Source organism: Zophobas morio, unplaced genomic scaffold (assembly GCF_036711695.1).
Source record: "Zophobas morio isolate AGI-343-1 ecotype UQ-CSIRO unplaced genomic scaffold, CSIRO_AGI_Zmor_V1 ptg000044l, whole genome shotgun sequence".
In the NCBI taxonomy this organism is placed as follows: Eukaryota; Metazoa; Arthropoda; class Insecta; order Coleoptera; family Tenebrionidae; genus Zophobas; species Zophobas morio.
Window position 1 is genome coordinate 8,707,981 of NW_026972149.1, and position 24,818 is coordinate 8,732,798.

The 24,818-nt window shown below is 39.2% G+C and overlaps 4 protein-coding genes across 6 annotated transcripts; 1 reads left to right on the plus strand and 3 right to left on the minus strand.

The window, feature by feature from the left end:
- Positions 1-1,550: 1,550 nt before the first annotated feature.
- On the plus strand, positions 1,551-8,860 carry LOC135141264 (uncharacterized). Of its 2 annotated transcripts, none has more exons than XM_064072209.1 (7): positions 1,551-2,254; positions 4,571-4,680; positions 4,731-4,885; positions 5,796-6,871; positions 6,920-7,083; positions 7,132-7,503; positions 7,553-8,860. In XM_064072209.1, the coding sequence occupies exons 2-7, from the start codon at positions 4,581-4,583 to the stop codon at positions 7,900-7,902; spliced, it is 2,217 nt and encodes a 738-aa protein (XP_063928279.1). In that variant the 5' UTR covers positions 1,551-2,254; positions 4,571-4,580; the 3' UTR covers positions 7,903-8,860. The 2 variants fall into 2 exon arrangements, with proteins under 2 accessions (XP_063928279.1, XP_063928277.1); XM_064072207.1 differs by lacking the exon at positions 1,551-2,254 and adding an exon at positions 2,268-2,530.
- On the minus strand, positions 8,858-18,420 carry LOC135141263 (serine protease nudel-like). 2 transcript variants are annotated; one of them, XM_064072206.1, is made up of 10 exons: positions 18,166-18,420; positions 12,939-13,164; positions 10,910-12,886; positions 10,659-10,859; positions 10,425-10,592; positions 10,262-10,379; positions 10,012-10,212; positions 9,823-9,957; positions 9,490-9,776; positions 8,858-9,439 (listed from the first exon to the last, which is right to left on the minus strand). In XM_064072206.1, the coding sequence occupies exons 1-10, from the start codon at positions 18,265-18,267 to the stop codon at positions 9,003-9,005; spliced, it is 3,852 nt and encodes a 1,283-aa protein (XP_063928276.1). In that variant the 5' UTR covers positions 18,268-18,420; the 3' UTR covers positions 8,858-9,002. The 2 variants fall into 2 exon arrangements, with proteins under 2 accessions (XP_063928276.1, XP_063928275.1); XM_064072205.1 differs by having other exon boundaries at positions 9,823-9,969.
- A 1,551-nt stretch (positions 18,421-19,971) lies between these two features.
- On the minus strand, positions 19,972-21,330 carry LOC135141682 (uncharacterized). The gene is made up of 3 exons (XM_064072988.1): positions 21,081-21,330; positions 20,832-21,027; positions 19,972-20,299 (listed from the first exon to the last, which is right to left on the minus strand). The coding sequence occupies exons 1-3, from the start codon at positions 21,209-21,211 to the stop codon at positions 20,093-20,095; spliced, it is 534 nt and encodes a 177-aa protein (XP_063929058.1). The 5' UTR covers positions 21,212-21,330; the 3' UTR covers positions 19,972-20,092.
- Positions 21,331-21,867: 537 nt separating this feature from the next.
- LOC135141681 (uncharacterized) lies at positions 21,868-23,466 on the minus strand. The gene is made up of 2 exons (XM_064072986.1): positions 23,228-23,466; positions 21,868-23,180 (listed from the first exon to the last, which is right to left on the minus strand). Exons 1-2 carry the CDS (start codon positions 23,416-23,418, stop codon positions 21,869-21,871), a joined length of 1,503 nt encoding a protein of 500 aa, XP_063929056.1. The 5' UTR covers positions 23,419-23,466; the 3' UTR covers position 21,868.
- Positions 23,467-24,818: the final 1,352 nt, after the last annotated feature.

Genomic DNA, 24,818 nt, shown 5'->3' on the forward strand with positions numbered 1-24,818 from the left:
ATAGGTTCACGTGTTTAAAACGAGAAAGCTGGATAATATTTTTGCACACTCAATGCAATGGTATGACCATTAATAAAATTTATGTCCCATATGTAGTCACTATGTTCACTAAATTTCGTTACTTGCCATTTCCACATTATTAATAATTTATAACAAAATTAAAACTGTTGTGTACTAGAGAAGTAACGGGGCCGAAGTCACCACAATTTTGCGGTGAAAGTCACGATTCACCTTTAATGCTGTTTTCGCATTTTAATTTAATGCTTTCGCCCATACAAAATATAAATATCAAATTTTGTCCATATCAGTTCTGTTGCAATATAAACCCGTTCCGTCGAAATTTTATATAGACCACTTACATCAGTTTAAGCATAAAATGATAATGGACAATGGTGACTTTTATACAGATATTTTTCATAATGTATATATAATACACTATAAAATTCAGTTTCATTTTCAATTTTATTATTACCATGAAAACATGTACCTTCTGAGAAAATTTGGCACTTTTATTTTTCAAACGCGAAAAGTTATAACTCCACTGTGGCTTTCGCAATCTCTTAAATTTCATGAAGTGAAAGTTCATCAAAAATCGTCACATAAAGTCTAACCAGGAGCGGGTGTTACTTGATGTTTTAGACTTTGTCACAACGTAGGTCCCACCTATAGTAGCAAATTTTGGATATATCGTGTTCCTAAAATGCATCTGTCGTAACACAAAATCGAATTAAGAAAAGCCTCAGACCGCTGATAAAAAAGAATCTTTAAAGTAGAACAAAGAGAACTTAAGGAACTGTGGAGTTTGTTTTGTGTCCTCCCAATTGTAGTCGGTTTAAGGACATCACTAAATGAATCAAAGTGCTAGATTCTAAAAGCCATTTATGTATTGAAATATAGAAGCCACGTGTACACGCTATAAACATTCCATGGTCAATCAAAAATAAACTAAAGTTTAACCTCAATCCGAGTTTAACTTTCTTTAGCACACGGATATCTGTATTTGCCGCTCGGTACTTGTGTTGCTATTAACATTGCAACGTATGGCGGCAAATTTAAATCGAGACGCTAATAATAGAAATTTCAATCTTGATTTTGTTCTATTAAAAATTGCGTTTATGATCTTTATTGTACCTAATAATTACACATAATGACACACATGATACGTTTTAATTAATTTAGGTGTTGTATTAGGTCGAATGTATAACTTGATTCGTAGTCACAATTATTACAGTAAAATTTTTGCCAAAAATTCGAGTGTAGGCAACACATTATACAATCATAAAGTTAAAAGTTGGGTATAAAAGCACTTAATAGAACTAATCAGTCCAGTATTATGGGTTTTCTACGAAGCGTCATAAGTGATAATCGAATATTTCAGGTTTGTTGTTATTAAGTCATCACTTGGAATTCTCATTCAAAAAAAGTAATTAACCTGGACGCTAAATAGCACAACATGCGTCACACGATTCAAGTGTTTTCATCAACCTTGGCGAATTTTTTCTTTTTTTAATAAATGTAGAATTTTTGTAGTGTCCGGTATGTGTTTACCGCTGTCGGTAATAAGTAAATCCCGAATAACAAACTGAATTGTTTTGAAGAGACGCAAATTTGTGCTTAATAAGAAAATGATGTTTTCAATTCCCAGTCGGCAAATACAGGAAGATTCCAATTAAAACAATTATATTCTTAATGTCGTAATCGCGATTTAAGAATGTCATCTTGTGGTTATTTTTGTAATTTTGACTAACGATTTAGTGATGAAGACCAGGATGAAATCCGAATCCGCTGCGGCGGTTTCCAGCGAATAAATCAGCAAATGTAAATGACATCTCAAGTCCCGTTCCTATTATGTAATGGAAATAGAAATGTGAATATCGCAACGATTTGTTTCGTGGGGAACTATGAAGCTTGAGGAAGTTGCGATACTTCCGTGTCACAAGAATTCTTCGACCACAGGAACATTTCCTCCGCCTTAGGGCGTACTTTTCCATTAGAACTTGCCAGTTTTTGGCTTCGATTGTGTAATAAAAGCTCCACCTTTGTGGACATGGCCGATAGTTCGAAACGCACTTGCAAAATAAAGGCGGCTTAATTTTATGCAAATAGGACCCCGCCTCTAGCCGGCCAGAAGAATTAAGATCAAGCGGAATTCTCCAATTTCCAGTCAAAAGCGAATTGCCTTCTAACGGTGAGCCGTAGACAAAAAGCATTTGCAAGAGTCGTTCGGGCTGACCTAGGTCTTGCCATCATATCAGTGAGTATAATTACGGTAATGAAATCGGCGACTCTTAGTGAGAAACATGATGGCAACGCGAGTTCCAAACTAGTAGTGGTCGCAACTTGCCTTCTGAACGTCACTGTCCGATTCGTGTATGTGTTGCTTACACACTCACCAATTGCTTTCATCCGCTTGTGTTTCAAATTGTGTTCCTAGGTGTGCTCCATACTATTGTTATTTGAACTTAATTCGATCAAATTTTGTTGTTGGTGTGTGTGATACAAACATCGTTTTGCAACGCATTTCAAAACAGTGAGTACTTTTCAGAGTTTTTTTAAACACATTTACCGCCAAAACTACCCCTGTTGCCACGTTTTTTGAAATTCGCTTCGACGGACGAGGATGACCCACAAGTGCTCCAGTTAGCGACAATTTCACATACTTATTTTTTACCAAATTAGAAAGTAAATTAATTAACATTGACCCAGCAGATCTAACTCATTCCCTATAGATAGAAAAAACAAACACATATTTTGCGTTGTTAATAGAAAAGATTTAATTTCTGTGGTGATAAATTTTTTGCATTATGGTGTCAACCATGGAAAAGTAACACACTTTTCTCTCGAGAAGCCCCTCCATAATTTGTAGTTTTCCGTTTGAGCTAAGAAACTGCAAATTCCTTGAAACTTTTAACATTGACATGATTCTTGCCGGTGTATTTATTTTTTTCGCTGTTTGCAATACTACAAATCGCACATCTCGAAAAGAGAAAGGCAAACGCATCAAATTATACAATAGCGAATTCACCTTCGGATAATTTAATAACGTTTGTTGACATTCTCTTCACTATCATCAGTTTTATAACGGTGACTGACTTTTCCGAACGTTTCCAACTGAACTTTATTATTTGTATCGATAACAATTCGTTATTTAATATTCTCGAACGTGTCGGGTTTCTCTGGATACAGAGAATATATACGTCATGGTCGCGGACTTTAATCGAACCTGAGGACCACAAATTCCAGATCCATTCCGCACCAAGCACTGGGATTCTGACTACTTTCGGCGAAACTCGACGGACTGCTAACATGTAACACACTCGACGACCAAAACTGATACACAACTTAAAAATAGACTAGTCTGTCTGTATGTGAAAAATAAAATCGTTCATTGTGACTTTGTAGCCGACTGGAGTACTAAATTTTTCGAAAATTTGTTGTAGACCAAATCACGTATACTTTGTTTTCGCTAAAAAATGATTTTTTCACGATTAAGTCGTTTTATTGTCCTAGTGACACTTAAAAATGACGTCTGACAAGATGGTACGCGTCATAGCTTGACGTTGGTATAGAAAATCGAGTGTATTATAAGTTATTTATACCGTCGCTATTATGTTCACCTTATCAAATGAAACAAGCTGTATTTTATTGCTACGTCACTTTGTTTTTAAATAATAAATACACTATATAATCTCCAGATACCAGTAACCAGTTTTATTACGGCAAAAATTCTTATACCCTATGTATGACGACACATTTGAGGAAATTTGAAACAAAGGCGGCTCTAACTCGTGATTTAACGATGTTGCGCACCCAAATTGTACAAATTACAAAAAAACTTTTTGTCATTTATTAATGCTGTGAAATACCTACCGTAATAAGTGCATACGCCCAGGTCGCAGAACGCGTTTATCTAAGTTATGTCTTTCTTTTATAGATAACGAAGTTTTAAAATGCCGCTCAAAACAAATAAACCCTACCGGTTAAAATATACAAAATAACTGACATTTTTGTTATTAAAAACTAAACTAACCACCACTTTCTGTTCTTTTTGTAGATGAACTAGAATGTATTTTTGTTGTACCCTTGACTTTTGCCGCCTTGTCGAAATACACGTTATACTTCACCAAACTATCAATTTATGACGCCTACTAAATCCCACCGTAAAAGTCAGCGGAAAATTGGAACCGATTTGGGTTTTCGAGATGATTACTTGAAGATACTACATGATTTTACAAAAGTCGCATTTCAGTCTCATTTAACGACAAATTTGAAACCGTTTGACACATGTAGTGGAAGAAATTAGATACTCGTGGACCAAAAAAAAAATGAATAAAATTTACATATAGGTATATTTTTGTGTAAATAAGTGTCCATGTCATGTAAACACTCGTTGACCCTGAAAAGATGACACTTGACTCGGGAGGATGCGCTGGGATCATGTATCTACTGCCTTTTACGTAGAAAATGTGCCCGCGTCTGCGGGTACGTGGGGTATAAAGTCCCCCATAATATACGTAATTACTGCAAAATTATAATGTTATTAAACATCACGATTCGTATTCGTTTCCAGTTCCGCAAAAATGAACAACTACTTCAAGCTCTTCTTCCGGCGGATAACCAAAGACTTTCGGCAGAAGCAACTTCTGCCCTTGAAGCTGCTATTTTTCATGCATTCGTCTAGTAAGTGGTCGAAGTTAGCCGCAAAGCCATAATTAACAATGTCATTTTAGCCGTGCTGGTTCTGTACCCATATTTGACCATCCATATGCGCGAGCTTGGGATAAATGTTGAAGAGGCAGCGACAATGTCCGCTGTAGCACCTGTTATAGCAGTTTTGATGCCGCCTTTGGCGGGTTTGATTGCCGACAAGATTGGCAACTTTAGGGTAAGCTTAAGTCAGGTGTTTCCATGCGACATCGACAATTTTTCAAGGATCGATTGTTTTCATAACAATTAATTATTGTTTTGATAATTGAGAACGTTGCGTAATTGTCAATTTCGTCAACATTAACACATTACTATTTTATGTATATAGGGTTAAAAATAGGCAACGGGGTCGCCATGGCCGGTGGGTTTTAAATGTTGAGGACGGAAAGGACGTTTGTGCGAAAAATCGTTACATTGCGGTTATTTCGTTGTTATTATTAATGGAAGGATGGCTTCCGGCAGCCACTGTCAAAGTGTCTGCGAAGATTAATCTGGGAATTAACGGAGATATTCAAGGGAATTCATTACCGAGGAATTTATTATCGTTCTCCTGTTATTTATTAAGTCATTAGTATGCCGATATTATTTAAGTGTGCTTTAATTAAATACACAATTCAATGACTTCAGCTTCAGCAGAAAGCTACAATCGGGGCTGCTAGCAGGAATTTTTATGGATAGTTAACTATTATAGACGATACCGGATGTCAACATTTTTCCCGTAAAGGATTCTCTATAATAGCCTGTTAATGATAAACCATCGCTCATTATTCAGTTGTTACACAGTGATTAACTCGTAATACACATGGTCAGTGCCCGCTCGCACCAAAAAATATCGGCACATCAATCACTAGTTACAACCGGTGAAATTCGGAGCAAAAAATGTACCGCGTTGACCTAGACAGTGTACGCATCAGCTCCCACGCGAGTTTGCTAACATTTAAAAAAACCCGCAAACAATCATGGATTCGAAATTGACCCTTGTGGGACTAACTCGTTTACGGAATCCGTAACCTCTGGGTCTATAATCATTAAGTCATTACCCTAATCCTTAATTTATTGCTTGTTTGCGAAAATATTTTATCTTCCAGGTCTTGTTGGCACTGTTTTCTGCAATCGGCGGTGCCTCGGCTCTCTTACTCTTACTAGTCCCAGTTGGTAGAATCACTATAACTTATCCTGACAGAGTAGTATTTGGGATGTCTTGCAGTTCAGGCAACCCGGTATCTCTTTCGCTATATCAACAACACCCATGTACACCGAACAAAGCCCCAAATGCCACCCAACTCCAGCTCGAGTCATGTGGTTTTGCCTGTCATGCGATTCTACAAGACAATCAGACGAACTCGATTCTTCAAGCAAGAAGTTACGGTTTACAAATCTACCACCTGGAGAAAAATTCCACCCATGTTTACACGTACACACTAACCGACGAAGACATACATGTCCCGGAAGCGTCTTCTGAAACTCTGAATCATAAAACTTTGAAAAATAACGAAAGGTTCCTGACTACTATTAGACAACTTTCAACAAATAGCTACTACTTCCCGACTGCTAGTTTGTTTAACTTTTCGTGTGATGTAGGGACTAACGCGTCTGAAATTGAGTGCGCTTTTGCGATTCGGAGCATGTTTAATCAATTCCAAACGAAACTGGGGCGGCAATTTTCGGCCGTGGTTCAAGCCGTGGAAACAACTACAGAAGATGAAGACGAGAATCGTCAATTCTACGACTTACTGGTAGACAAAACGCGCAATACGACTTGCACGCAACATTTCGTCCAACCTGGTCAACACATTTCTATCACCATACCCATCTATGGTGAAAATTCCAGCGAAATTGTAAAACACCTGGATTTGGGGAGTTGCGCCCCTAGATGTTTAATGACAACAGAAAGAAAAGCTGTGTGTTCGAACGACAACACGGTTATCGAAATGGATATGCAAGTGACGTTTTGGTCGTACTTGGTGATTCGCGTTTTTGTGGGAATCGTCAGTGGTACTTCATTCGCCATGTTCGAAGGAGCCGTGATCGCGATTTTGAGAGAGCACAAAGCTGATTATGGTCTGCAAAGAATCTATGCTACTATTGGCGGAATGATTAGTTCGCCTGTGTCAGGTTTATTGGTGGATTTTGCCAGTAGAGGCAAAGGTTACACGGATTTTACGTATGTTCGTCGCTGAGGTTAGTGCCTCTTTTAATTGTTCTGTTGTAGGCCGATCTTCTTTCTTTACGCAGCGCTGAAAATAGTGAGCGGGGTCTTGATGCTCTTTATCAATTTGGAATTTAAGAAACCTGCGCATAGTGTGATTTCGGACGTTCTTTCGGTACTTAAGAAGGTAGAGCTGCTTTTGTTGTTCGTGGCGTGTTTAGTATTAGGTTGGTGGGGAATGATGTTGTTTCTTTGAATTGGAATGTTTGTTTTAGGTTCCGCCTGGGGGTATATTGAAAGTTTTTTGTTCTGGTTATTACAAGATTTGGGAGGCTCCAAATCTTTGATGGGTTTAACAATCACAGTTGGAGGTCTTGTTGGAATTCCACTATTAGTACTGTCCGGACCCATTATTAAAAAAATCGGACATGCCAATGTTATCTTTATAGGGTTTGCGTTTTATGCTATCCGTTTGATAGGGTATTCCGTGATTTACAACCCTTGGTTGTGTTTGGTTTTTGAGGCTATGGAATCTATCACCTTTGGCTTGAGTTTTACAGCTGCCGTGACTTACGCTGCGAAATTATCAACGGTGACCACTGATACAACAATCCAAGGGTTATTAGGAGGCTTATATTTCGCAGTTGGTTAGTTAAAAAAACATAACTGAAACTTTTTTTAATTGTTTTGTTTTAGGAAAAGGCATAGGTAGTTTAATCGGAGGCTACATGATCAAAGCGTACGGAATACGTTCTACTTTCCAAAAATTTGCCATGTTCACCGCCGCTTTTGGTTTAGTATATCTTGCCTTCTACCACTTGTATATGAAAAAGCGCCCATCTGCTGGTACCGACATTACAAAAAAAGACGTTGAGAAACCTCCGCAAGGCTTTGTGGATGTTGACCTAAATGTCAAGGCTGGCGTTCGTGAAGTACCAGCTGTGTACGAAGACGCGTTAGCTAATCCTGCTTTCGAGGATACGGAATTCAATGAAGAAACTCCCGAAGAAAAGAAAGACGACAAAGTTACACACAATGCAAGTTAATCAGATGCAGTATTGGAGCATAATTTAGAGCTAGTCTAGTGTGACATTTGTTTTGTACTTGACAAGGTTAAACTAGTGAAAATTTCAATTGTCCATAGTGATTTGGATGGACTTTCCACTATTTGTATGTGCAGCATAATTTAATTAACACTTAGGAAATCAAAACATGTGCTGTTAATACAAGTCGGAGGTTCAATCTGGTGTTAGATGGGTTGTTTTTTGCTAAGTAGTGGGAATTACCAGACAAAAAAATATTGTGTTTTACGAGACAACAACCTTCTTGTGGTCTACGAGTAGGTTTCCGATAATCGCAGAATAAACATATCAACTGTCTAATTATAAACCGAGAAAGTTATTAACTTTGGTCACAATTTTACATATTTTCCTATGCATGAATATGCAAATTTAAATGAGTTATGCAACGTTTTATTATTTAATCTTGCAGTATTGCTACGTTTGAAGACTAACATGATTAGTGATTAAAATGATATAGTGTTTACGGTCTTGGTTTTTTAAATGAGTATTTGTGGATGTTAGCGTGTGGTTTCTTAAGTTTTACAACTGCGGTTTTCAGATGATTTTATAGTTCCTCGAGGTGTAATTAAAAAGTTTCGTGGAAGACATATTAACATGTTGGTCCCGAACGAACCCTGTTTTGGTTTTCGGACCCTTGTTGCACCAAGTTGAACCGCATGACCTGTACTTAGTTCCTAAATTTGCCACCTTCTGAATGTTCAATTTCAATAGCGCATTTATTATTCTTTTAAGTAATGTATTTAATGTTAATTTAATAGTAGTTGCGTTAATCACATTTGCGTACCCTAGTACAAGACCTGTCAAAGCCCGCTTTGACAGTAACTTGAAGCAGCTCTTATATCTGTGATATAATATTCAAGTATTTATGATAAATGTTGAAAATTGTGTTGTAACTATAATTTTTAATAAAACGGACCCAGTACGAAGAGATTTTTATTAAGGGCACAATTTCTATAAATAGTTGGTTCAACTTACAAGACCAAAATAAATATAAAAATATCAAAATTTACGCCTATCATATGTACATAAATACAAGTTCATATCACACTTGAATTAAGTATTGCCTAACAGTCTCTTTCATCGCTACCATCACTACATTCGATGTATCCATTGCACAGTCTACTTTTGGGCAAACACTCCCCTAAGGGGCACCGATGCCCTAGACATACACTTTTGCTACTTTTTGTACTATTGTGATCCTCCCTGCTCATATGGTTGTCAATCCAGGCGACGTAGTTGGCCACTTTCGTGTACACGCCGGGTCTATTCGCCCTCGCGCATCCGTATCCGTTGCTCGTAATCCCCTGCAAAACCCACTTCCCGTTAGCTTCCGGACACATTAACGGTCCTCCCGAGTCTCCGAGACAAGCGTCCCTTCCTCCACGCTCATAACCCGCGCAAAACATATCGTCGGTAATTTTATACAGCGGAAGGAAAACCGTTCTTTTCCGACATTCCGCCGTTGATATCACAGGTACGAGCACTTCTTGTAACGTGTCAGCTGGAATTTTAACTATTACCTCTCGCAGAGAAAAATTAATAATCACTCACGGAATATCCTACCGACTTCAAATAGCTGACCCCAACCTACAACTGTACATAATCTCCCATCAGCAACCATTTGACCCGGCGGGGGCAAACAAATTGGTCTAACGTAATCGCTGAAAATAACAGGAAATTCCATTTTGAGTAAAGAGATGTCGTTAATGAAACCGGAATCGACGTATCCAGGATGGACGATTATGCGAACAATGGGACGGAGCTGCTCGTAGGGGGACGGAAGAGTGGTGCCGCGGCGTAGCGCACCCAAACGTGCCACCCAATGCTCCTCCTGCGAACTACAAAAGACTGTATTTTTTGACCGCGGCAAAAATTTTGACATACTGGTAGAAGCAGTGGCCGGCGGATACCAGCCAGGTGTCGGAAAGCAGAGTGGCGCCACACTGGAACTCTCCTTCTTTGTAGAGGGCCGCTTGCCAGGGCCATGATCCCAGACCCGCATTGCCGCCCCCTACGATCCTGTAAGCGCGCCTGTTTGAATTAAAGAAAAATTTTTGCAAAAAAGAGGCTTACCTTGCTATGTGTTTGACGGCGTTAGGGCGAGCGCCACACTCAAGGGACTGACATTTGACGTGCACTATTTTCCTACTGGCGCACTCCGTGTCGGTAAAAGACAGGCTGTATTTGCTGCTGTTTTGGAACGAATAATCCAGCTCGAAGTACCGTGAGGTTGAGGAGTTACCGTCGACCGTCGTTCCGACGGTATCTAAAGACCTAAATTTGTCGCGTGATTATAGATTATGGTACCGGTGATTCTACGTACTGATAAGTCATGGACTTGCATACAGCTTTTCCGAGATCAGGAATAGGAAAAATCGTGCTGTGCAGGTTGTCGACGCAGAGTTTTCCCCATGACCCGAATTTTCGCACCAGTAGGTATCCTAGAAAATAGATTAGTGTGGATTGGTACATAGTCGCGGTACTACCTTCCGAGAAATAAGGGAATTCGTCTGCCGCGTTTAGATTGGGGGCGATCGTGACGCATTGCCTTTCGTCGTCGCCGTGCGGACAGTCCCTCAGGCCGTCGCAGATTTTGCTTTTGTCTATGCACATTTTCGAGTTGCTGCAAACGTACTGTTGCGGCTTGCACCACTCTGCAAGAAACAAAGAACAAAGCGTCGCGTTTTTCTATTCGGAACTGGAATGCAAGATGAAATTACCGCACTGGTTTTCGTCTGAATAGTCCCAGCAGTCGACCACTCCGTCGCAGATTTTCCTGAGCAAGTACTGCGATCTGAGATAATCGGCACAGTTGCAATCTTGTTCGTCTTTACCGTCGTTGCAATCAATTAGTTGGTTGCATTTGGTTGTTTCGGGCAGGCATTGGCCGTCGCCACATTTTATGGTTAAGTTACCACACTCTGGAACTGACACGTAAAAAAAGGAGTAAACGAAATTGTTTAGGTTTTACCTGTTTTATTGGAGAACGCCGTAAACGCAAGGTTATTGTAACCATTAACTTTATTATCCTTAGGTAATTCGTTGATTTTGTTAAAAGTCTTGGTCAAAATTTTGAACCCTGAGTGATTAACGGTATAACTGGACGAAATCGCTTTATTGGATATAACCGGTTCTTTATCGATTACGGTCATATTGTCGTGGATTTTGCTAATTTCGGACAGTTGTTTCAACTTCTCCGGGGTCAAGATATTGAAATTTTTTGTGGGTTCTTTTCGGTTGCTCGAAACGGACGAATTCGTTGCATACACGCTGATTTCGCTGCTGGATTCATGGCCGCGTACGACTTCCGTCCTGTTGGCCTGCGGATCCATTTTAGGATTCCTGAGAGGCTCTTCCGGCGATTCGGTCGCAAAATTCAACATTCCAACAATTTTAAAATCTTCCAACTGGTTCTTGTTCACTTTAACCTTATTTACTTCTGAACTAACCGAAGTCACTACTTCCGTCTCTATAAACTTTAACGGACTCTTTCCCACTTCGGTCAAGTCGTTCAGGCGGGTCGACCCCGGGAAACTCCTATTCTCCACAGACAAATCCGCTGAACTTTCACCGTCCCTAATCGGGCGCCTTCGTAAAGGCCTCCCGATCCCAGAATTCGACTTAACAGGAATTAAGGTAACGAGCGGCAACTTTGTAGTTTGCATCATCAACGCCTCTTCGTCTGCTTCCACAACTTCAACTTGACCTTGACCGATACTATCACCGTCCGCAGCTTCCAAATACGTGTCACTTCCACTTGCGTTAGTGTGCGGTATTTTGAGAGTAGACGCTAAGTTGTGAAAAATAGAAGACAAGTTTTTGAGGAGTTGTTCTTGTTTTATTTTACCACCAACCGCAGCACTTGGAGTATATTTTACAGTTTCGATTTCCACGAATCCAGGATCTGGTACTTTGGATGTAACTTCCAAACGTGTTTCTGTTACTACCTTCGTGGTTTCGTCAAATTTTGAAGGTTCTGTGATTTGAGGGATTTTGTTAACTGGAATGGGGTGGCTCTTTAAACTTGTGGAGCCGAGAGGTTCCATGTCAAAATTCTGGTACGACAGCCCTGGGTTTGTAAAACTTGTGTAAATGGGAGGCTTCGGTTGTAATTTAGTGGTGGCAAAAGTTGTGGGGTTGACGTCTTGCAAGCCCGGTAAAATCGGAATCCAGGGTTCATCGTTGAATACCTGGGGGCTCACGAACTGTGTCGTTTTTGTCGTTGCTGTGGTGGTACTGGTAGTAGTTGTCGTTGTTGTGGAAATAGTTGAGCTAGTTTTGTTAAGTTTTTCTATGGCAGCAATTTTATATAAAGCACTCGTGACCGAACTGTCTTTTAACGTAGTCGCCTTAGTCGAGAGTGTAGTGGATTTGGGTTTTGGGGTTGTATTGTCAGTCTTTTTTTCCGTAATGTCGGCGTCGGTTTTGCTTATTTTGAACGAGCCTTGCACCACTGGTGACCCTTCTTCTTTGCTTTCGGTCTCCTCGCTTGCAGTTTTCTTCTTAACGGGTACGTTCGTGGTCAAGGGTGGAGATTTTACAACGACGCCACTTTTCGTTGGTTTGGGGTCTTTTGGTTTAGTAGCAGTTCTTTGGTACGACTCTACTTCTCTAATTTGCTTAACTTCTACGGATTTTGGATCGAATCGAATCATCCTAAAAACCGGTTTTCGAGATATAGCGTCCGTGATGAGGATGTCCCTGATGGTCTTTTCAATATTTGATACGTTTTTGGGTAGTTTTTTCCGATTAAAACCTAGTTTATAAAATACTGTTACGGTATCGTTTCCGAATTTTTCTACTATACAAGAAACTAAGGCTGGGCCTAAGACGCTTCTTTGATACAAAGTCTCTAACTGCAGTCTATATCTACGCGCTTTTTCTTGAAGGGCTCCCGTGAATCGATCGCCCCTTAGTACTTTAGCGCTACAACTAAACGAGAGGGGATCTGAAAGAAAACGATTACTTGTATATGTTTAACGATGGTGTATACAACTCACTGTTGCTACTAGGAGGTTCGGTATGTAACGCCCCCATGTAGAGCGCCATTCCTGCAATAGACAATACTGCAACGAACACAAGGAAAGAGGCTATCGCTAGAACAACCGAACACAGTTTGCCTCTCGATTTGCGTTCTTTGCACGATCTTGGTGACATTCTTTCCTGCCAGAGGGTGTGAACCGAAGGGGTTGATCTTCTATTGCAAACCGGCATAGCGTAATCATTCTGAAATCCAATCACAATTAAAGAAGAGCTGCACGACGGGTGAAGAAATATCGATGACACAACGCGGAATGACTGTATAATTGACAAGGGCAACAAATTTGTTTCGTGTCGTGTAACTGTATCCTCGCGGTCGTTTTGTTTTTACTGAATTACAAAATTGTTTCATATTTCACTGGTATTATAACGGAAATAAAAAGTTCATTTACCCAAGGAAGTGTCAAAGCGAGTCGCATACAGGACGCACATTCATAATTTTCTTTTGAGTTGAGTGAGGTTCGTCGTTTAATGTATCGTTAAAGTCTCGTACTCGAAATAATTATGTTGAGGCGAAGCGCGTTGATAATTCGATCGTCGAGTCATTGTTGGTGTTTAAGTACTATTAAGAATTAAGTCGATTACTTTACGAGGTTCGTTTACGCTTAGACGGATTTAGCAAATCGACGCGTTTTGCAGCGTTTAACTCCGACACGGTTAATCTAATAGAAGATGTTGCTTAGATCATAAAAGTATGATCGACAGCCATAGCGTACTATTCTAGAATGTTGCATCTTTTTTTATAGAAGCTGAAGTAATCTCGTTGCGGTCTAAATCGAGTCATTATGCAAGGATAAAAGGGATTAAGCAGGTTTTCATGGATGCATTCTTATATCGTTTCATGTTTGTTATGAAACTGATAAATAAATAACTTAGCGTGACGAAATACATTTACTTGCAACCAGTTTTGGGTTAAAAATAAAAGCGACCATAAAACGCATCAAATTAAGATGATGCAGATTATAGAACTTTATCCGTAAACATTTAAACCCGTTATGTAATGTAGTGGCAACGCCCTAGCCGACCTCAACGATATTAATCTTATTTTATGCATGAGAGGATTCACAAATTTTTACAGACAAATCCAATAAAGGTAACGATGGTACCGCACTTCTCCAAAGTCCGTACTATTCCGCTCGGAATCAGATGGTACCGTTACCCCGTCTACTACAAATAATTTTAAATATTTTGTTAATTAATTGAAGGCACCATTTCCGTTTTCTCACGTTGTTATAAAATAAAACGTGAATTCTCACAAATTATGCAGAGTACCGTTTTAGGTACAGTCATGACGCGACGTGATTTTTCCCGTCGAGCCATCGCAACTCGGCTCGCTGTTGACAAATCGGAGCGTTTTTTCGCCGGTACTAATGAAAAGCAAATACTTTCGGCGGGTATCTTAATAAGCATCTCGGGAACGTAGGGCCCAACAATTAGCCATTTCCAGCGATAACACGGGTGGTCTTCGTTTTTAGCGCCCAGCAATGTGATAAATCGTAATTGATGCGGCTTTTAGATCAACCAAGCGATCTTTGCGCCGTGCTCGACATTTAAAAGACAACGAAGATTCATCGAGATGAGCAATCGACCTTGCAAGGTTCTTACCCCCATCATCTACACGCGATTTTCTGCATTAGTCCATTCTGACGACCGCCAACCGCCGACCGGTTTAATTGCTGCACTCGCACTTATTCTTCGATTCTTTAAGACTACGTCACACTAATCTTATTGCCTTCATTACGCATTCCACCATCTTACGGCCGTTCTTCATTATGTAGCATCGCAACAGTCCACTAAGATCATCTTCCTTTGTTGTTTACATCCGTTCGCTTTGATCAATTTACGACCCTTCGCCGCCCTATTAAAGATGATGGATCAGTGACGCAAACCTGATGAAGAAACGCCGCCACCGAACACATAATCTTTATGTGCCTCTAGCCGCTTGTACCCTGAGGTCGAAGGATATTTAGTCCTAGTTTCTGACTACACAGTCCTTCTGACTTCTCCTTCCTCCCTTCATTCTTTCTTGAGACATTGACACAACGTATTAAGTATATGTGAGGCAGTCACCCTAGGGTGCATCTCCAAGGGGGCACCAAAGAAGTTCTAAAAAGCAGCTAGGGCGTTATGATTAACCTAAAACGGTCGGGGAGGTAAATCTTCTGAAATTCTGAAATGTCTATAGTGCGTCAAAATCGCGTGTAGTAGCCAAAATAGCACGATACTGATTGTTTTTGCCAAATTGTTCAAAAACTCAAGTGACCAAGAATGATCAAAATTGAGATCAATTGTAACTGCAAAATAAAGCGGTATTTGTCATTAGCAGCCTTTTAGGCGTCATGTCTTCGTCGTGGGTACTCATTAAATGTGATTTCTCGCTCAAGCTTAGCTTCAATGTGGGACCTGCTTCGGATTGTAAGCAAGTAAGGTAAGTGCCCCAGGGTTTCAAGGGGTCGCAAACATGCCTGTAAATGGGTGCAAAATTGCACAAGTTTTCTGCTCTTACTACTTCCGAAGGTACGTCGGTTTAAGTCGGTCCTGCGCGTAGGTTCAAAGTGAGGTGTATGTTATCAGTGCCAATTACTTAAGCTTCCGGAGCAAGGAGCAGGTTCCGAGACCTTCGCGTTTCTTGATTTGCATCTGCCATCCGCTGTTTAAATCTATTTTCAGCGTCCCGAGTCCGGAAGCTCCTAATTTGTCATAATTGCTCCTCCACATATTTGTTGTTACAGCAGCTCATAAACAAATCCATCATAATAAAAATCGGATCCAATTTATTTCTAAAACTACAATTATTTTCGGCATAATCAAAGGTAATTGAAGATTTTTTCGAACGGTAATTAAGTGAAATAAAGATAATAAAAACCGACAAGGCTAAATTAAAATGGTTTCGGCCAAAAGATGACTTACAGATTAGGTTCATCGTACCGTTGAATATTGGTAGGCTTATGTAAGTATACAGAAAAACGTTGTTTATCAAAGATCTAAGTTTTTTTATTCGCTCGTTAGATGAGCGAATCTTTGGCTTTTGTAATCATCCTCTCGTACATAATAGGGATGTCGTTGCAGAGCACGAAGAATCTCAGAAATTGAGTGAGAACGTCGATTTAGCCAAGTCAAGGACGACATTGTGCACTCTCATATAGTTCTATAATCGCAATGCACGGTCACTGCCAGGATTCTCTGACCCTGGCCACTATCTCATCATCATCTCAAATCATCCGGTGGTAGTCTTTAGGACGCGTAGCTAAAAATAGCAATTTCATCTTCGTTTCGTACTTTTGTTCATTAAAAATTGTTGATTGCACATACAGTTAGTACGTGGATGCCGCAAATTTGAAATAGTTAGTTGGCGAATATGCGTAGTACCGGTGACTCTGGAGCGGTCTCAGTACTACACGCAACATTTAATTTGTGTGTTACGTGAATAGTACCAGCGACCTTAAATTGAGATATCAATGTCAAAGCCGAATATTAAGAATGCGAGAAGAGGCAAAACATGGCTATTTACATACGCGTGTTTTTCGTTCTCGTTACGAGGTACATACCACAGCAAATGTAGGTTTATATGTGGGGCGTAATGGTACTGTTAGAATCGGACATTTGAAACTCGCCTGACTAGTATTCAGGAGTACATAAATACACCAAAACAGAAGAAATTTGACATTCAACACTTTTTACGGTATGCTGTAAAAGTGGTACCACGGGTATAACATAAAAGACGTGTTTTGCTACGGGTTGGGTACTCGTAATCTAGTCACTCTTCACAAAGTCGATTATCCTCTCAATTATGATTCACAAGATGATGGAAAATCGAAATAATTTGTTTATCATGGTTGTCAAGTTTGAGAAATGTTCTCATCGCCTATTTTTTATCACTTATTGTGATTTTTTTCCTACAAATGGATATCTGCGTTTTGTGAGCCCGTTCTTTATTATACTTTTTTAAGCAATATTCCCATGTTTCAATGCTTAACCAAACGAAAATAATTGGGTAAAAAATCCACTTAATTTAGCTTCATCGTACCGTAAAAATATTGAAGAAATGCAGGCGAAAAAAGAATAATTCGATAATTAAAATTTTATACTTTGATCATCTCTTAGTCACTGCCGAAATTCAAGGTCGTTATTTTTGAAAAAATTACAAAATCTTTGACCATGATGAACAGAGGAACTTGTAACAATAAAAATTTAAATGTTCTTCCGTTGCTTCTTTAATTAGCATACGTGGAACATTGTTTATAAATTTCCGAGAACTAGCAGTTTAGACAAAAGACTCGGACACTTTATCTCATGTCTGCACGCTAATCCTTTTTTTGACGGGCAAAAAATCGCTCTTTTGGCAGTTCGATCATGTCAAAGAGCCGATTAGACGTCTGTGCGTTTAGGTAGGTCAAGATTTATTTAGCGCGGGAACACCTGTGTCAACCTATATAAACCTTGACAATATTTGCTTGTGAATTCATAGTACCGCGCGGTGTCTTCAAAGAGAAGTCAGAGGTCAACTGCCAGCTACAATTTCATACAATAAACATCAGAAAAATAACTCAATCAATCTAACCTATTAACCACAATCCCAGCATGAAATCATAACGGAATCGATTCTATTCAGATTTATTCCAGCTATCGTTAAAATCGCTAGAAATGACCGCATTCGCGTCTTCACAATGTCACACCGGTTGCAATTAAGTATAAAATCAACCACATGCTACCCATCCATAATGCACTTACTGTACACAGTTTTGCAGTTACTGCTATGTAAAAGGACGTTTTTGCATTTGTTTTATTGATTTGGGAACATTTTCCCCTTGTTGACGACGGAAGTACCGCGCGGTACCGACACCTTGAGCAAAAAAGAAATACGTGATCCAAAACACAAATAATAGATATTACGCATAATATATACAATTATGTAATCTTTTGTGGCTAATCTAATTTCAGCATGACATGTGATGGCGAAAAAAAACGAAGGATTTTACAAAAAGAGAAAAATTCCTAACGACAAATCTTGAGCCTTGAGTCGCACTATTAAATAATAAATATTCCATTAGTGCGTTACCGACAAAACAAATTTATCGCCTTCAAAACTAATGAATAGGTCGTTAATTATGATATCTTAATCATTCCGCGGCGTCTTTTCGGTTTTCAATAATTATAGAAAAATTTTTGAGTACTAGTTTGACTTACCCCGAGCTGTCGCAGATTCCTGTGGCAGGGTACATTGTGGTGGTAGTTCCCAAAACCCGTTCGAAATTTCTGGGGTGTTCCGGAAGCACAGAAAGTCTCCATGGTTCACCATAAATCCATCACTACCGATCACGAGAAAAATGCAAGCATGGTCACATTCAAAATAAATAAACAAGAGCGAGTATTGTTCTTGCGATGTAGTTTTTACGCAGCCATGTGAACGCGCCGGTGCCCCCAGAAACTCTGAGCCGAGCTCTGACTTACATCTCAGATCTTCTTATTACACCTGCAGCGCTTAGGCGTCTCCGTCAAAAAGCGAACCTGATAGGGCTCTACAGATACCGCCACTCTAGCAAAATTTTGATGCATTTTTTAGATAAGGATGGTAATTTTTTGGAAAAATTTTAATTAAAACGACCGTTGCGTGAGTTCCTTTTAATTTATTTATCATAAACAAGAGCGCGCTGGGATAATGCTTGCTTTTCTTATTTGTTCTGTTTACTTACAATGGTACTCTGTTAATTCGTTAAATAATGTGTGGGAACTTCTTGTTAACAAGCTTAAAAGCGCCGGCTATAACAAAGCGACGCTTTTTCCCACCTTACTCGCAGCTTCCTTCTACCAACACGCGCTTTCAGTTTTTTCAAAAATTTACGGAAATGAGGTTAAAGTTGACGTGACGTCATCCTTGCGCCGAAGTCTTGGCCCTGAGAGGAAATTTTATCTGCAAGTGATGTCATTCGCGTCACCGACTGCTCGCTGCAGACGAGTGTAGTACCAAGGACTTTGCAGGTGATAAAATGCAGTAATTTGGTTGCGTCTGAAATAGGCGCTAATTGCGCCTAGCGCTGCAAGATTTATGGAACGTTTAGACGCTGCATCCATAAATAATTTCCCAGTCTGTATAAATGAAGATGTTGATGTGGTCATTTAAGTCTGTCATTAATCGAAAATGACTGATTGCCGGAAACGAGTGGTACCGTGTAAAAACTCGCGTAAAAACTGGCTTATCTGTGCGGAGTACCCCTAGAGGTAGAATTCTTGCATTATCTCGACCCGAAATTAATTCGCCGACTCAATCTTTTATTTATGTCTTTGCATTTTGGTGGACATGAGCACGGTGTCAGCGGCCATATCGGTTTGGAGTTTAGTGTCATGAAGAGTATAGAGTAGAGACGACAAAGTAGAGGAAGTAAGTGCCTTAGAGCGGGTTCAATGGCACCAAACCGCACGCCAAGTACCCACTGCACAGGTTATCGCGGATACTTATGCGTCTCCACCACGTACCCACGCTGCCATTGCAAATTTTGCTCACTTCACTTTCGGTACTGCCAAAAACGTACCATTCATTATTTTTCTATTACTGTTATTGCTAATTTGCAAGTGAAACGTGAAGTCATTTGGATTAATGAAATTTGTAATGGAAGAGCTTTGTGATCTACTTGGCTGTATTATGACTATTCTTTTCAGGTAGATAACTGTTCTGACGTGCGCCTAATTGAAACTATGTGTATAATAATGTAAGTATGCCTATTAGGCTAGTTGCAGAACGAAGTGACCACATGAACGACTTGATCCATTTCCAGCCTACATTCCAGCCCTGATTAAAAAATTTCAGGTTGTATGGGATCCGATGACAATTACTGCAAGCTGAGCGGCAGCCGTGTCAGGATGACGTCACGCCGCTTGACAAAATGATGTCACGTTGACGGTGACGCGAATTTTGCAGTGGTACCACACAAACCAAAACTGTTGTCAGTACCGTTAGCGACAAATAAATTTACAACGAAAATAAAAAGACGTGGAGGAACGACTATAAATTTTTTATTTATGAGGACGAAAAGCGCAAATACTTAAGTTGGAAGTCCAAGCTTAGCATGATGGATGGAGTCTTTGGTTTAAGTATTTGGCTTTTCGTTGGGTACATTTATGAATATTTTTTGGAGGACAGAGCGTCGAATATCCTTTGAAATGTTTGCGCCGATAAACCTGACCATAAACTGCTTGAAGATGACTCCTGGTTTGACCTTCCAAAGAAATCATCATAATAATCATAATCTGTAGTAATGACGTTGAATTTTGCATAGTAAACAGCCGCGAATGCCGAATAGATTAGTAAAACGGCGGTTATGAGCTGAAACAGAAAAAATTATAAATGACATTATAATTGCCTTAAATACACGTATGTGTTTATGAATAATTAGCTATTAAAATGATGAGAATTTTTATTAATTCTCGTTCATCCGTGATACGATCTACACGTAACAAAGACTGAATATAGGTATTTGACTCGCTGCTAAGAATCGAACCCATCCGAGCTTAATTTATTTAATAGCCAAACTACTCGACGGGCAATTAAAAAATTTCATTAATAACCGGCTATCAGAGCAGTGAGATGACGCAATTTTATTAGTTTCCTGCAACCAAGCTGCAAAAAACTACACCCGACGAAATATGTAATTCTTAAATAGCCGTGACTATAGACGCAGGAAACTCAAACGTGACCAGTTTTTAAAATATGATTTTATTATGATTAAATTTAAACGGGAGATCTCACGAACTTGTAAATTAAGTTTTAAAAATAATAATAAACAACCGACAAAAAACCCGCTCGGAATGGCGCTGAAATTTTGCATTACTTTGCTAATTGCTGGTTGCATAACTACCTGAAAAGCCGCCCAGAATTTGAAAGAGCCCTCGTTGATAATAAAATCGTAATATCCAGCCCAGGGATCTTCTTTGACAGCTTTTTGTTCTGGCATATCGTGGTCGTGATCATGCGGGTCGTGGTCGTCGAAATCCATCATTCCTCTACCTTGCCGAGCTTGAGCTTCGTCATAATCCTCCAAGCCTTGTTCGTATCTAATCGAACATCGCATTCATTCTCATGGAAATACTTTATTGGCGATAAATACCTTGTTTTTGTAGAAAATTCTTCTGTCGGATGTTCAGTTGTTGCTACGGGGTAGTTTTCGGTCGTTCTTGCAAGAGCAACTTGTACCAGAAACAACAAACAACACAACTTCGCACAAGAACAACCCGACATTATTACACTATCACTGAATTCACCTCCGGCTATGATTTGGTTTTCAGAGGGAACGATTTGCGAAAATTATGAAAAATGTCTTTGTCGTGGTGAACCTCGAATGAGACTATCATTATTTCAACGAGACATCTCAAAAGTGTGGTAATTATAATAATTTAGCACATATATGGCTAACGGAATTAGGTAATAATTGCAATTACAAATAATGCTGGAATTCTGTTAGTTATATATACATAGATTAATAAACTGGAGTAAAACCATACGCGATAATTAAAATACGGTATTTATTAATGACTGGTAGTTTTCAAAACACGGTTTTGGCCTCAAATCATTACGGCTCAAGTTTAAACAAAAGCGAAACTTTCGCAATTTAGACCATGCCATAATTATTTTTTTCAATATTTATGTTAATCCCCACCTGTGGGATCAGACGGTGACAATAATAAAATTCTTACTTTCGTTTTAATTGTACCGTGTGATATTTATTTAAACCGTCTGCTTTCCCAGACAAATTCTAACCGACTCAAGAACCAGTTAGTTATGACAGGTTTTTAAAAACCCGTTAACTATTCGCAATTTTGCAACTTAAAGTCAATAATAAATCATAACCTCTTTATTACCTATCATCTTTATTGTTAACTTTATTTTTACATACATTTACATAGCGACATAAGTAAATTTTCGTCTGCTTGTGTCAATAGCAGTAGTTACATTCTCATGAAGTTCATCAAGATCGAACGACCTTCCATGCCCCATGTCCTTGGACATGTCTTTAGACATATCTTTATGAAGATACTGATGCTTAAACTGAATCTTGTGTCTAGCAATAGACTTCAGAATTAATACAGTAACATAAATGATAAAATACACACTAAAATACAAAGGAATGTACCATAATTTTCGTCCTAAATAATAATAACTGTAGTGTCCTTTGTTGACACGTTCGTCTTCAGGTGCCTCCGTCGTGGTAATTTCTTTATAAACATGGTGATGGTCAAAATCGTAATCAAAATCATGACCTTGGCCATGCGGATCGTTGTACAGGTAATGCGGAAATTGTCCTCCAAAATCAGACGATGGCGGTGGCGATAAATCATGTTCGGCCATGTCATGCCCATTCCCGTTCCCGTTCCCGTTCATCCCGTTCATTCCGTTCATCCCGTTACCATCCATTGCATCTGGAGCCGCTCCCATATCCGGAGCCATATTCTGCTTACTATCTTGCCATCCTGGAGGAGGATGGTCCAAAATCGTTTCATGAGGAGTACCATCATCAGAAGGAGGATAATAAAGCTGTCCTTTGTGACCATGATCTTGATAATGACCATAATCCTTACCATTACTTGGCGGATGAGGACGATCCTGACTGTCAGAAGGAGGATAGAAGGCTGGTTGTTTATCATCGTCATCGTCAGCTGGAGGATAATATTCCTTATGGTCGTGATGATTAGGAGCTAATGGAGGCCCGAGCGTCGGGTAAGCGGGAGCCGGAGGACCAACGGGGGCCGCGGGAGCGTCTTGTGGAGGGCTATTATACTGGTAACCAGAGTCCGAGTCGCTGTTGTCGTCGGCAGGTGGTGGCGCATTCGGGGGGTAAGCCACATCGGGCTTAGAATTATCAGAGGATGGTACAGGACCTGCACTTGGTGGATTGTACGAGCTATATTGTGACGAATATAAATCCGCAGGTGCCGGTGGCGATGGAGGGTTAAAAACGGGGAAGCTGTCAAAGGTCGCTGGGTTGGAGTCCGACTTAGTTTTCGTTTTGGTTTCGGTTTTGGGTGCCTGTTTTGACGACGGTACGTGGGTATAGTCAAAATAAGGTCTCGGGTTGAAGCGCTCTTGGACTTCGCCGACACCCGGAACGACATCTTTTTTCTCTTGTCCGAATTTTTGTACCGCGTATTGATAGACGACTTTGGGTCTGGTCGTTTTTAGGTTTTGGCCTCCGATTATGTTGACGTCGGATCTACAAATGGGTTGTTAGGGTCGCTACTTTGAGTGTGATTTGGGTACCTGTGAGCCCAGAGGGACTGTCCGCTGTGGCTTCTTGCCTCCGATTCGGGTTTTTCGGTTGTGCTGGTCGAAACGGCTCCCCAGTGGGCCACTTTGGCATAGGTTGAAATAATATCAGTATTACTATCAGGTAGACTTTTGCTGGTTACTAGTAACGCACACGCGAAAATGATAGCATAATTAAAGAACATTTTAGCGCACTTAATTTGACGAAGAGTCGCTTGCAATTGACGATTCAAACATTGAAGAAGAACTAAATGGAAGAGTCTATATTTCATCCCTGTTTTACAAACATTGTAACGTAAGTGATAATTGCTTAAGTTATTATTATTACAGTTATTCGATTTTTTACCAAATCCAACTGTCCTATATATTTTTTTAACCGTTGTTCGTCTGAGAGTCAATACTTACGCAATCCCGTCACCTATATACACTAACTTGTCATAATTAAACTAATAAATAGGCAGAATAACTTCACAATAGTCTAATTAGATGGTAATGAGATTCGTCGCAAAATGTCTGGTTTGCGTTTCTCAAGTCGGCTCGACGACGAAAATCGGCAAATATTGAACAAACACATTCTTGGATTTTGTTTTTGAAATAACCATCTTTGATAGAAATTAGCAAAATTATGCAAATTGCGAGTAATTAATAAATTAATTCAATAAAAAAAAAACATATTTTAATTTAAGATTTATGATATCTGTCAGTGTGACTAATGGATGTATAGCAAATCGTGTGAGATTTATTGAATGAATGTCCTAGACACCAGCAATCACGAAATAAAAATAAGGAAACAAATTTCGATGAGTCAAACAAATATGCAGGTGAAGGTAATCTACAAAAATGTAAAAACATCAGGAATGTGTTGCTATTCGTTATTTTCCTGGTGACACTACTAAGAGTAGTTTTGGCGTTAAAATTCACTTAATATTTGTTATTTGTTTATAAAATGCTTTAAGTAAGGTTTTCACGTACAATAATGACCCTACAATCAATTAAACTTGAATCATGAGAAACCTTGAATAACACGAGCTAGGTCATAAATTAATTCGTGCAGTAGCTTAAAAGCGACTTAAAAGCCAGGTGACAAATATCATTAAGTGCTTCCATATGTTATTGAAAGTGATTTAACATTTGATATAAACATTATAGAGGCGACTTTATGCCGGAATAATTTTTAACTGAAAGTACTTACTTGACGTAAAAATTCTATATCGCTTCTATAATTTCAAATATAGTCGAAAGCATGATTTTTGTGTTATAATTATCTCCTTTTAAATGTTGAGATGAAAGGTAAAAATGTCAAAATTAAAGTTTATATGTGCAGTAGGTAAGTAATGGGTTTTTTGTAATATTTTATATTCAATGTTTTAATGGAACTTTTTGTCGGTAATAGCTTGCTTATTAGTGGAGATATTGATATGCTGTAAAAACAAGTTTAATGATATATTGAATAGCATACGATAATGAAGACAAAAGTGTTTTTAATATTATAGAGAGAATTTTGACGTAGGTAATTTAACTAACGTAAACTAATTCTCAATTCTTAGAAATGCTACGCTCATGCATGATACAACAGATGATTTTG

Excerpts from the sequence above, each read along its gene's own strand:
- LOC135141263 (XM_064072205.1), bottom strand. The coding sequence starts at position 18,267 with ATGGAGACTTTCTGTGCTTCCGGAACACCCCAGAAATTTCGAACGGGT. Across the intron at positions 9,777-9,822 it reads GCCGGCCACTGCTTCTACCA|TTCGCAGGAGGAGCATTGGG; the intron begins GTATGTCAAAAT and ends AGTCTTTTGTAG. Across the intron at positions 9,440-9,489 it reads TGAAGTCGGTAGGATATTCC|CTGACACGTTACAAGAAGTG; the intron begins GTGAGTGATTAT and ends TTAAAATTCCAG.
- LOC135141682 (XM_064072988.1), bottom strand. The coding sequence starts at position 21,211 with ATGTCGGGTTGTTCTTGTGCGAAGTTGTGTTGTTTGTTGTTTCTGGTA. Across the intron at positions 21,028-21,080 it reads GAATTTTCTACAAAAACAAG|ATACGAACAAGGCTTGGAGG; the intron begins GTATTTATCGCC and ends ATGTTCGATTAG. Across the intron at positions 20,300-20,831 it reads AATTCTGGGCGGCTTTTCAG|CTCATAACCGCCGTTTTACT; the intron begins GTAGTTATGCAA and ends TTTCTGTTTCAG.
- LOC135141681 (XM_064072986.1), bottom strand. The coding sequence starts at position 23,418 with ATGTTCTTTAATTATGCTATCATTTTCGCGTGTGCGTTACTAGTAACC. Across the intron at positions 23,181-23,227 it reads CAGTCCCTCTGGGCTCACAG|ATCCGACGTCAACATAATCG; the intron begins GTACCCAAATCA and ends ACCCATTTGTAG.
- LOC135141264 (XM_064072207.1), top strand. The coding sequence starts at position 2,373 with ATGTGTTGCTTACACACTCACCAATTGCTTTCATCCGCTTGTGTTTCA. Across the intron at positions 4,886-5,795 it reads ACAAGATTGGCAACTTTAGG|GTCTTGTTGGCACTGTTTTC; the intron begins GTAAGCTTAAGT and ends TTTATCTTCCAG. Across the intron at positions 6,872-6,919 it reads AAAGGTTACACGGATTTTAC|GCCGATCTTCTTTCTTTACG; the intron begins GTATGTTCGTCG and ends GTTCTGTTGTAG.